The 12,826-nt window shown below is 39.1% G+C and overlaps 1 protein-coding gene across 7 annotated transcripts in view; it reads right to left on the bottom strand.

Moving 5' to 3' along the window:
- Positions 1–660: 660 nt before the first annotated feature.
- The window catches only part of Crk (Crk proto-oncogene, adaptor protein), a 103,563-nt gene continuing 91,397 nt past the window's right edge, over positions 661–12,826 (bottom strand). For 5 of the 7 annotated variants that reach the window (XM_070132851.1, XM_070132852.1, XM_070132853.1 and 2 more), the window contains 5 exons: positions 10,732–10,854; positions 9,119–9,323; positions 8,162–8,290; positions 5,347–5,445; positions 661–4,434 (listed from right to left, as the gene is read on the bottom strand). In XM_070132851.1, the coding sequence (XP_069988952.1) occupies positions 4,216–4,434; positions 5,347–5,445; positions 8,162–8,290; positions 9,119–9,323; positions 10,732–10,854 (775 nt within the window). In that variant the 3' untranslated portion in view covers positions 661–4,215. The remainder of the gene's footprint in view (positions 4,435–5,346; positions 5,446–8,161; positions 8,291–9,118; positions 9,324–10,731; positions 10,855–12,826) is intronic. The other 2 variants (XM_027369108.2, XM_070132850.1) reach the window with 1 other exon arrangement.

Raw genomic sequence — 12,826 nt, 5'->3', positions numbered from 1 at the left:
CATACACATGGAGACTACCATTTACACTCACATACACACCCCCACCCACCCAGCGTATGGACACAAACAAAACAGACAGACAAACAGACAAAAAAAAAGAAACAGAAATAGAAATAGAAACAGAAACAGACACACACAAACACAAACATCTGTATGTATGCCTTATTTCTGGTATCCATTTGAATTACTTTACCAATTATGTACAACATTTATAATAAATATACAAGTCATCCATGGTTATGGCATCTGTATGCAGGTTGACCCATTGCTCCCTGGCAATCTCAGAGTCTACAGTAGTGTCTTTTGTAAATTTTGTTTGTATACAGATGGCATCACAGGAGATCAGCTACCAAGGAGCCAATTAGTTAGCCTATGTGATCTCCCCTGTTTTTCCCTTTCCTTGTTTTTGGGGGATTTTTTTTTCTAATGGCATTAATATTGCTGTTGTTATTACTATCATTTGCATTATCAACAATACTAATAGTAATAAAATAATAGAAAGAAATACCCTTTCCAAAAATCAAGGAAAAGGTTCAGCAGGTGGGGCAGGTAGGACAAGTAATTGAATCCTTCGTGATTAGGGAATTGCAAAGCCCCCAAAATATAAAGACAATCAATAGATAAAAATTACATAATAGGATTTGCAGTAAATGTATCTTATTTTTTGCACAGTAGCTGAATTTATTAGCATATAATACATCTCTGCATACTAAATAATGACACATTATTGAAACACCAAAAAAGATGTAACAGGAGTCTGAATCAAACTAACATTTTCCAGGGAGGATGCTAGAAATTTGCACACAAGAGCAACAATTTTCCCTTTTTTTAAATCACAGTACACATTTGAGCATGTCTACATCCACTGGAGTCCAGTGCAGTCACAATAGTAGATCTACATTAAACGCTGTCCATAGTACTCCCAAATGTTCAATAACTTTCTGTGACAACAATTTCATAGGAGGTATCTACTCAAAATGGAGTGTGATGATGGTCGTCATTGAAGCACTACACTGTACTGATTTTCATCTATGATAATTACGCACTGGTACACAGGAATGGAAGATTACATTTCGCTTACTTTCTGGAGACCATCAAAAACAGATGGGAGGAAAAGTTGTTCAACTACATTTTGATTAAAAGAAAAAAAGAAAAAGAAATGAAAATGGAAAAAATAGTGTAATCTGGTATCATTGCTTTGTGCAAGTAATTAAAAATATACAAGATTATTAAAAGAAACTGCACAGTTAGAGCTTGAATCAAAATCAATGTCTAATGCAGCATTTGCATCTCCATTTGCCTTGTCTGCATACAGTATACACAGTATACACTTTAAAGTCCATATGTTTGTGCAGTACACCAAGATGATTCAGTACAAACAGACCCTTTGCTTTCTCCAACTACCATTTATTAATGAATACATAAATAGGAAAGTCTCTTGCCGTTCACAGAGGTACACACTTTGGGTTCCCAACGCAGTTTAGTATCCATCTTTTTCCGATGCCTTACTGACTCTCGTGGTCCCTGCTCGGGTAAGCCCTCTCTGACTCTCCCACACATAAACAAGTCTTGTCAGTGGAACTGAATGAATTCCTCTGCTCTTTTGAAGCATCCCAAGCAAAATATTCATGCTGGATGTGTATGTATATATATAAATGACAAGGGGTAAAACTGCGGTGAAAAAGGTATCACAAGAACAAGTGATAACATTATGTAGTTAATGGTAAGACAAGTATATCCGGGTATATCAATCCCCCCCCCCCCCTTTTTCATAAAATCAGTTCAGATTTGCTATACCCACTCTTACAAAATAATGCACTTTACAGAGACTATTCTAGGATTTTTCATTACAAGTATCACGGATCTATATACATACATACATACATATATACATAAAATATGAGTGTGTGTGAGTATATGAGTATGTGAGCGTGTGAGTATATGAGTGTGAGAGTGTGAGAGTGTGAGTGTGACTGTGAGAGTGTGAGTGTGACTGTGAGAGTGTGAGTGTGTGAGAGTGTGAGTGTGTGTGTGTGTGTGTGTGTGTGTGTGTGTGTGTGTGTGTGTGTGTGTGTGTGTGTGTGTGTGTGTGTGTGTGTGTGTGTGTGTGAGAGAGAGAGAGAGAGAGAGAGAGAGAGAGAGAGAGAGAAAGGGAGAGGGGGAGAGAAAGGGAGAGGGAGAGAGAGAGAGAGAGAGAGAGAGAGAGAGAAACAGAGAGAGAGAGAGAGAGAGGTGGGGGAGGGGGGAGGGGGAGGGGGTATATGCCCTGTGCATGTATATGTATAGGTGTGTGTAAGTATATATGTATATGTATATGTATAAGTATATGAATATAAGTATGTATGTGCATCTGCATATGCCTGTGTATGTATGTCTGCATATATGTCTGCATGTCTGTATATATGTATCTATAATATATGTGCATATGTAATTACATATATATATATATATATATATATATATATATATATATATATATATATATATATATATATATATATATATATATATATATATATATATATATTTATATATATGTGTGTGTGTGTGTGTGTGTGCACATACAAACATATATAAATATATATATATAAATACATATATACTTATACATACATACATACATACATACATACATACATACATACATACATACATACATATATATATATATATATATATATATATATATATATATATATATATATGTATATACACACATATATTCTAATGCAAGAGGGACTGAATATGAGCCAATACAAAGTGAAATAATCGATCATATGTACTGATTGTATGAGTGAATGCTTCTCCTCTTCCTCACTATCCATAAATAACTTTTTGATATTAAATAATTCTTTGGCTGTGAAGCATTACGATGAAAAATAAAAAAATAGAAAATATTCCTTTACTGTATCAAATGTCAACTTGTCTTACAGATAGTCTTCTACCTTAACAATAATGATGGAAGAGTGACCCCCTACTTATCTATTGACATCAATCATGATGCGGGTTCCTATAAAACTTCTATTTCCTACAATAACTACAGGTGACCAGAGAGCAAGACAGTTATGCAGTGGTGTAAATACAATCCAATATGAATATGTAGCTAAGAGTACTGTCCCTAGACTACTTTTGGAACAAAGCATTGTTTTTTTTTTTTTATTTCTCTTTTTTTATCATTATTTAGAGAGAGGGGGGAGGAAGGATCATTTATTTACAAATATTAACAGATATACTACATGAGCCAACCTGATATGTTGAATCTATTAGCAAGACTTGTGGGTGTGAATGGCCAATCATCTTTCTTTTTTATACGTGTTGGCATAAAAAAGGTGTGCAGGATCATTTGTGCTTAAAAAATTAAAGCTTACACTAAACTTAGCATGAAAGGCAATGTATTTGATTTTCTTCTTTAGTTTCTAATTAATGGAACCAAAACAGGTGTTGTTACTGGAACTTCTCATCTTTTACAAATCTGGAACTGGAGACATTATATTTAATTTATCTATTTATTTTTCTCTCTCTCTCTCTCTATACATATTTCTCCCTTTCCTTCCAATCTCTTAAGAAAATAAAATAAAACTCCCAATAACGACACATGATTTCAGCACTAGGAAACATTATACCCCCTTGCCTTCTGACGTCTATTTCCTTCTACCATTGCTTTGATCTGCAAGCATGGTGAAGCTCTCAACTCTGCTATCTCCATATTTTCACAACTGTGCACAGAAATTCTAAAATGAGAGATATTGTCCAAAAAAGGTCATGCATTGGCAAATTTCAGCATAAAATATATTTCTATAAGAAAAGCTGGACTCTGTCGACCTCAGTCATTTGTAAAGTCTGAATATACCAAATATTCACTCATTTTTAAATGATATACAATTTTTTTTCTTCTTTTTCTAACCATCAAACCACTGTGAAGAAACTTTTTCCACCCACTAAAATATTGTCCTCCATCCAAATATTTAAAGCATCGCCATTCATACATACAACCTTTTTTCATTTTGTAGTGCTATTACAAAACAAAGATGCCCTGCATATCACATTCAACTCAAATATTGAACCCTTACACACTTTATAGATACATACTCACAGTATATTCTTAATAAAATAATAAAGAAAATATTTATGATAATAAAAAGGTAAAAACAAAAAAATAATTATAATAATCTAGAAAGTACAAGTTCTTAACACTTAAAAATTCTTCACAGGGCCCTAATTGGGGTCTCCATCTACAGAGTTTTCACTGTCAATGAACTCCACATGCGTGAAGGGAAAGTGTCCAACCTTTCCGTTAAGTTCACCCTCCCATTGTCCATTAATGTTCATTTTCGTGACCTTGATAACATCCCCAACCTCCAGTCTCAGGGCTGTTTTGTCATAAGCATTGGGAACTCTTGCTTGCTTCACTCGTGCATAGGCTGGCAACTTTCGCTGCAAAGGAGATCAAGGATTAATCAACGTCTGGAATAGATCTGCGTGGAAATCTCATTGGTTTATAAATGACATGATAAATGTTAAAGTTAAACAAATAACAATTCATGAACTCATCATGATACTCATACATCAAAGGTAAACAGGATCAAAAAGAAAACTTTCAACTAGCACTAACTAGTACTTTATATCTAACTTTTAGAGTCCACTGATCTGTTTGCTGCAGTGTGCAAGGGATAAAAATTCAAACACAGTCAATAAACCTGTAAATCCACACTAAACAGTAAATACAAAGTGCTATTTTCTTCCAAGACTTTAGAGGTTAGTTTAGGTTGTTTTGTAAATATATATATGCCTAAACATATATGAAAAAGAAGAAAAAAAATAAGTAAGAAAAAATATTACACTATCACAGTTTTTAATGCACAACAGCTATCAATAAACATTTTCATTATGCAGTATCTGCATGATCCAAGTCCTGCTTCTTTGGACAATTGTTGGTTAAACATAAGGAATTTCCCTCTTTTGTTTTCTTTTTCTTTTTAATCAATCAAGGGGCTAAGGGTCAAACTCTATGTTACAGGCATGCCAAGGCTCCTCGAGGTTGGGGCACACTGGCAGGAAAAAGGATTGGAATGTAATATGTATATGTCTTTATTTAAAGGAACCTCTGAAAACTACTCAGTGGCTTTTCCCTCTACCTGGCAAGAAAGATAACCTGGCTGAACTCCCAATGAAGAGAGGCTACACATACGTCACCTAGAAACAAGAGGTTGAGTACATGTGTCCATGAACACGCTGTAAGTCACAGTGCATTCTGTATTTCATAGAATATTGATCATGGAATAATTTATATATATATCCATCTATTTTCTCTTTCCAGAAAACAAACAGAAGGGAGTTGATCCTTACCTGGAGACTGGGTTTGGCTCGTTGCGTTGAGTCTGTGGACTGCGTGCTACTTCTGTTTGCTGTCAGGTTAATGGCAATGCTCTCACCCTCCTCATACTGCTGGAGAATTGTGAACATTATTCAAGGGACCAGAAAAAAGTCTTAAACTGTAAATGATATGCATCCTATATTCTATATGTTCAGGTGAGGACACAGAAGATGCAGAGCAAACAGCACCAATACCATAACATTTACAAGTCTCATAATATATATTTTGAATTACAGATTACAATAGTGTGAACTGAATTAGAGCAGACTATGATGACTTTTTAGTGTCATGTTATGCTACATCTGCATTAGATTATGAGATGGTGCATAATAATAATAATGTAAAATAATGATAAAATAAGTATTAGACATAACTTTTTTCTTAAAAAAATCAAGGAATAGGGTAAACAAAGAGATGATATAAAGGGAAAACATTTATGCATATATAAAATTGCCAAAATGAAACTATAGTTAAGTCACATACAAGTCTTGGTAGCTTCTGCAACCATTAGCTTTCTAAAACATCGCCCAAGCTTACTAATTCCTACCTGGAATTTTGAATAGGAAATTATCCTACATTTTGGGTTGTGTCAGAAAATGGTAGTCATATACTAAAAGTGATATATGTAAAGCATTTTATATACACATTCAGTCCACACATTTTTCCATATAATGAGGCCATAGTGATATTTTTAGAATGTATTTGCAGGTCCGGGAAAAGTGTTCTTTAACTGTTAGAGTCTGATGTTCCACGCAGACTTTGCAACTTTCTGCCCTCAACAAGCTCCCCTAAGGTTTGTTACCCTAGACAGAATTGGGTAGGGAGGATTAGAACATCAATATTAACCCACAAATTTGCGGCTTTTGGGTTATGCTCTAATAATAGTTATGAAATTCTACTGCAATTGATATATTGCTGTACAATGAGTATCAGGGAATTCAAACTTTTAAAGTAAAATTCTACCTGTACTTTTTCAAATACATTTTCTCAAACACAAGAAAAAAAATAAAATAAAATAAAATATACTGGACAATTTTCCAAAAAAGAAAAAAAATAATAATAAATAAAATATACTGGACAATTTTCCAAAAAACTAATTAGGCTACAGCGGGATGACTTTTGTCCCTTTAGAATTAAAAAAGGAAAAATTAGATATTGGAGACATATTTTCAATATCTGCCTTGCCTTATTTCTTTATCATGAATTTTTTAAATGAAGGAAAACATCCAATTTTGTGAATTTCTCTTGTTAAAAATTGTCAATTTTTGAGTCTCTTTGTCAACTGGCAATCTCAATATATCTTTCCTAAAGCTGGTGTGAAAGAAAATAAATTTAGGGCAGCATTGCACTGTATCACATTTGATTGTTTCTCAGTGGGATTCAAAACTTAAAAACATCTGACATTTGGGACAAAGTCTTTTCTATATGATAAAAAGGATCAAAAGCATGAATCTGGTTTTAAATTTAAGGAAAAAAAAACTCCAACTATTCCCTTAACGCATTGCCTCCAGGAGAATATGGGATCAAGTGGCCAAATGGACTTGCCTCTGGGGCCTTTTTCAGGCGTGCCTAGAGCGGTGCACTTGCCATGTTGCATGATCAAAGATCTATAAATATATATTCTTTTTATATCACTTGTATGCAAAACATTTTAATGTTTTGGCATATTCAGAGATGCATGATATGCACATAGTTGCTAGATCGAACCTGTAGTAGCCAAATTATGTATATTAGTCTATTTAAAAAAATAAGGTATGTTACACTGTGTAAAGGATTTCATGTGGTTTTATTAAAAGAAAAGAGAAAAAAATTGCAAATCTTATCTTTACAAAACATGAGATTGTATGTAGTAATATACAAGGCTGCTGCCCCCACAGCTTCAGTATATACTTCCCTTATTTGTGTCATATTTCAAGAGTTACACTGGCAGTGCACCAAAAGAAATGTGAATAGCTGATGCAAGGAAACACATCTTGTAAACAAGAGTGAAAGTTTCTTGCAGGTTCAGCAGAGAAAAAGAAGAGGATATGAGGGGATATGAGAGGCATGGAGGTGAATTGAGGAAAGGAGAAGAGAGTGGGGAAATGATACCCTTAGAGAGAGAGAGAGAGAGAGAGAGAGAGAGAGAGAGAGAAAGAGAGAGAGGGAGAGAGAGAGAGAGAGAGAGAGAGAGAGAGAGAGAGAGAGAGAGAAAGAGAGAGGGGGAGGGAGGGAGGGAGGCAGGGAGGGAGGGGAGGGAGGGAGGGAGGGGGGGGGGGAGAGGAGAGAAAGGAGGAGATGGCATTTCATAATACTCTCTCTCTCTCTCTCTCTCTCTCTCTCTCTCTCTCTCTCTCTCTCTCTCTCTCTCTCTCTCTCTCTCTCTCTCTCTCTCTCTCTCTCTCTCTCTCTCTCAAATTCATCCTTTGTTTGAAATCTCTTGGCCATCCCTTCCAATCTCTTCCTTACTCCTGACATGAATCATAACTTGCCTATTGCTTTCAGCTCATGTGGAAGAAAGGCAATGAAAAAGCAAAATAGAAAGGGGAAGAAAGAGAAAGAAGGAATGAGTGCAAAAGAAAAATGGGAAGAGAAAAAGGGTGAAACAAAAACAGGCAACCAAAAAGTGCTAGAACAAGAAAATAGAGAAGATGAACATTTCAAAACAACAACAGAAGTGGAAATAGTGGGAGAGAGTAACAATTGTAAAGAGAAAAATACAACGCCCCTTCTGGACGAAATCCTTATCCCCCCCTCCCTACCAGCCCCTTTTCGATCACACTCAGGTCCCACACGTTCGCCTCTCACCTTCTGAACATAGGGCACGGGTATGGATCCCGTCTGGCCCATGGAATTTCTGGCGGTCCACCACTGCTCCTCGTCTTTGCTAACGATGGTCAGAACTTCTCCTTTTCTAAATGGAAGGTCGTCGGGATCCTGAAAAACGGATTTGTATCTCAGTAAATTGTCTCTTAATTCCTTTAATTCTTTATAAATGCACTTGCAGCAGCAGCAGCAGCAGTAGTAGTAGTAGTAGTGATGGTGGTGGTAGTAGTAGTAGTGGTGGTAGTAGTAGTAGTGGTAGTAGTAGTAGTAGTGGTAGTAGTAGTAGTAGTGGTAGTAGTAGTAGTAGTGGTAGTAGTGGTGGTGGTGGTGGTGGTGGTGGTGGTGGTGGTGGTGGTGGTGGTGGTAGTAGTAGTAGTAGTAGTAGTAGTAGTAGTAGTAGTAGTAGTAGTGGTGGTGGTGGTGGTGGTGGTGGTGGTGGTGGTGGTGGTGGTGGTGGTGGTGGTGGTGGTAGTGGTAGTGGTAGTGGTAGTGGTAGTGGTAGTAGTGGTAGTAGTGGTAGTAGTGGTAGCAGTGGTAGTAGTGGTAGTAGTGGTAGTAGTGGTAGTAGTGGTAGTAGTGGTGTAGTAGTGGTAGTAGTGGTAGTAGTGATAGTAGTGGTAGTAGTGGTAGTAGTGGTAGTAGTGGTAGTAGTGGTAGTAGTAGTAGTGGTAGTAGTGGTAGTGGTAGTGGTGGTAGTGGTAGTAGTTGTAGTCGTACTAGTAGTAGTAGTAGGTACAATAACAATCATCATCATAGTTGTAATATTTACATCAGAGGCAGCTGCAGGAGTAGCGGTTCAATGTTTTGTAATATAAATATACAAAGTAAAGCTGTAAATGGCAAGAGTACGAAAGACTACTTCCGGCCAGAAATCTTTCCAAAGTACAGACAGCAGCGGCAGCAGTCGTCGCCTGTCGGACATAGGCGTTGTATACTCACGCTTCCCTCGAAGTCGTACTTGGCGACGAACTTCTCGCAGCGCTTGGGCGCGGGCCGGATAAGCGGAGTGCTGTCCAGGTAGTGCAGTTTGTAGAAGTTGAGGAGCGACGGCAGATCGGGGAACATCTGGTCGCCGATGCGGTAGCGCATCTGGTCGCCCTGCTGGATCTTGTTGATGATGTAGTGCGACACTTTGTTGTCCTCTCTGGAATTGGACGGGGTTAGGGTGATATAGAGTGGGAAGTTAGGGGTGATATGGTTGGGGGGTTAGGGGTGATATGGAGGGGGGAAGGAGATGCAGAAAGTGGATGTAGTGGCACGTTGAAGAGATCGGCGTCGGATAATGAACAGTAAAAGGAAGGAAAAACACAGAAGGAAGATGAGGAAGGAGAATAGAAGAAATGGGAGAAGCGAGAGGAAGGAGAAATGAAAAAGGACGCGGCATGACGGGGGGACGTGGGAGAAGGTAACAGAAGGGAAGAAGGGTGCGGGGAAGGACGGAGATTGCCGGAAGAAAAAGAGATTTGGTAATTAACTAAGCACTCAGATGTTGAAATTAATATTTTAAAAATATACAATAAGATTTTAGGTCGTAAAATAGACTGCGTACAAGACTCTAAAAGACGAAAACGAAAAATTCAATGATTATATTCTGAATAACAAGACATTAAATAAATCACCTTGACTGAACAACTGTCATTTCAAAAAAGAAAGAAAAAAAAACGAAAAAGATCGAGAAAAAAACCGCAAGGAATAAGACCCACCACCCAGAGGATGCTTTACACTGTCCATCAATTTAACTTTTCCATCTCTCTTATAAAGCCATTCTGTACGCAGTGAAGGTAAAGTAAAAAATGAACCACGGAGCCAATTGGCCAACCAACAACCCTTCCTACAGAAACCCTTAAAATTGAGTATAACCTTATAAACTTTATTAAAAAACATCATATTCTTTTCCTTTATCACTCAAGTATCGAACAACATCACCCAAAGTTCTTAGATAACCGACACTGACGTTGACTAGCGCCGAGGAATCTTTTTATCACCAGCTAAGACCGACTTCCCTTCTTCCTCGAAATAAATCAACGAACCAACGAACCTTCATCCGGGGAACCGAACAGATAACAGAACAGACTAGATAACAGAACACGCTTACGTCATTTATGAAATCTGGACAAACCAACGGACCATCAGGCGAACCAACGAACTCCCACGTGAATCAACGAACCTCTAGGCGGACCGACTAAACAATTCCGCGAGAAGGGAAACAGACTTCGGATTCGAGAGTTCAACGAGTCCAAGGTACACTGATCAGGGTGCATCCCTACGCCGTCCCCCCCGTCGACCATTACCCAAGGACACGGTGAATTCCTGCATCCGTTTATAAAGCTCTCGCCTACTTCACATGTTCCTCGTGATAGAAAAGTCAACCAACCTGTGATGATACTTACCCTTCCTTCTATCTCCACTGCACACTAACCAATACTCACTCCCCATCTCCCTCACCCCATTACCAGCCGCTCTTCGAACCTAACCGACGAACCAACTAACGAACCAAGGACCCGGTTATTCAACGACCCCAGTCCCAGTGCCCAGCCCGACAGATCATTTACCTGACGCAGAGGACGTAGTCTCCGAGGATGGTGGTGGAGTCGCGCACGAGGAACACCCCGCCGTCTCTCTCGCTCATGAGCAGGTCTGTCGCATCTTGGCGGGACATCTGCCCGAAGTACCAACTGCAAGAGAGAAAGAAAGAAAGGCATAAGTAAATTCAGGAGTTAATTGATGCCCGTGAATACGTATGCGGGAGATAAGTATTTTTTTCATGAGTGTAAACCAACTTGTCTCCGGAGAAAATAAGGAATGAAAGGTCACTAATACACACACCCGAGCGCGCCCGCGCGCGGGAAAAACAAAAGAGGTACAAACACACACAGGATCTACATTCATCATATGTCACCACGCTCTTACATCCTGGAACACAGTATGTGAAAATAGTAGCATGTCTTTCTATAAGTTAGATCTCCTTCACGCGTATGTAAACACTGGCAGACATAGACATGAAGCATGAATACCATACGATACCAAACAAAGCAAAACAACAACAACGGTAGCGATACAATCAGGCCTCCTCCCACATATCCTAAAGATAAAGCTCATCCACACTAAACAGAAGTCGAGTTGCCTTGGGCTTTGACTCCCGACTTTATAGGTAATACACAATGGACTCAACGAGAAAAAAAAAATTTACTACGACAAGGACAAAGAGAGCGACAAAAGTAAATGCAAGTAAAAAAAATACAGTAACAATAACAGTCAAATATTATCAATAAAAACAACAATTAAAATAACAGTAATAATAATAATAATAATAGTAGTAGTAGTAGTAGTAGTAGTAGTAGTAGTAGTAGTAGTAGTAGTAGTAGTAGTAGTAGTAGTAGTAGTAGTAGCAGCAGTAGTAGTAGTAGTAGTAGCAGCAGCAGCGGTAGCAGCAGTAGTAGTGGGACAGATAGGCGACTGACCTCCCCGATCTCTCACGCATGTGAAAGAACAAGACACAGAAAGCCAGGTAAACACACAACGAACTCCCCGTGAAAATAAAAACTACAAAGAAGTCTAGGAACAGACCGCATACCCTTACAAAAACATAAAACAAAAACAGACAAAAACACGAAAAAAGAGCGAAGAAAGGACGACGCACACTGGACGTAATGATGTCGAAATCCTTTTGTAAACAACAACAATCTCCAACGAGATATTGGTCAGATCCCGGAGTCTCCCCCCCCCTCCCTCCCACCCCCACACTCTAACCCCGTGTCACTCATCCTTCTCTTCGATCCAGACACGGGAAGCCAAATTGCGAAAATATCATGGGAGAGGGTGACGGAGGAACAGGGAGAGGGAGGAGAGTGGAATAGAGAGGAGAGAGGGAGAGGGAGAGAAAGAGAGGATAGAGGGAGAAAGAGAGGAGAGAGGGAGAAAGAGAGAGGAGAGAGGGAGAAAGAGAGAGGAGAGAGGGAGAAAGAGAGAGGAGAGAGGGAGAAAGAGAGAGAGAGGAGAGTGAGAAGGAGAAAGAGAGAGAGAGAGAGAAAGAAAGAGGGAGAGAGAAGAGAGAGAGAGAGAGAGAGAGAGAGAGAGAGAGAGAGAGAGAGAGAGAGAGAGAGAGAGAGAGAGAGAGAGAGAGAGAGAGAGAGAGAGAGAGAGAGAGAGAGGAGAGAGAGAGAGAGCGAGAGAGAGAGAGAGAGAGCGAGAGAGAGAGAGAGGAGAGGAGAGAGAGGGAGGGGGAGAGAGAGGGCGAGTGAGTGAGAGGGAATGAGAGGGCGAGTGAGTGAGAGAGAGAGGGCGAGAGTTATATTAGAGAGAGAGAGAGAGAGAGAGAGAGAGAGAGAGAGAGAGAGAGAGCTTGTAAGCAAGCTTAAAAGGAAGATGAAATATCAAGGAAAATGTATTTCTTATCTTCCCAAACTTACTAATGAAGGAGAGAAGACGGGAGGAGGGAGAGGGAGAGGGAGAGAGGAGGGAGAGGGAGGGAGGGAGGAGGGAGAGGGAGAGGGAGGAGTAGGGAGAGGGAGGAGAGAGAGAGAGAGAGAGAGAGAGAGAGAGAGAGAGAGAGAGAGAGAGAGAGAGAGAGAGAGAGAGAGAGAGAGAGAGAGAGAGAGAGAGAGTTAGAAAGCGAGTTAGAAAGAGATCGAAGGAGGATGAATGGTA

The sequence above is a fragment of the Penaeus vannamei genome, chromosome 18 (assembly GCF_042767895.1).
Source record: "Penaeus vannamei isolate JL-2024 chromosome 18, ASM4276789v1, whole genome shotgun sequence".
Classification (NCBI taxonomy): domain Eukaryota; kingdom Metazoa; phylum Arthropoda; class Malacostraca; order Decapoda; family Penaeidae; genus Penaeus; species Penaeus vannamei.
Note: the sequence above shows the minus strand (reverse complement) of the source record. Positions and strands in the feature narration are given on the sequence as shown.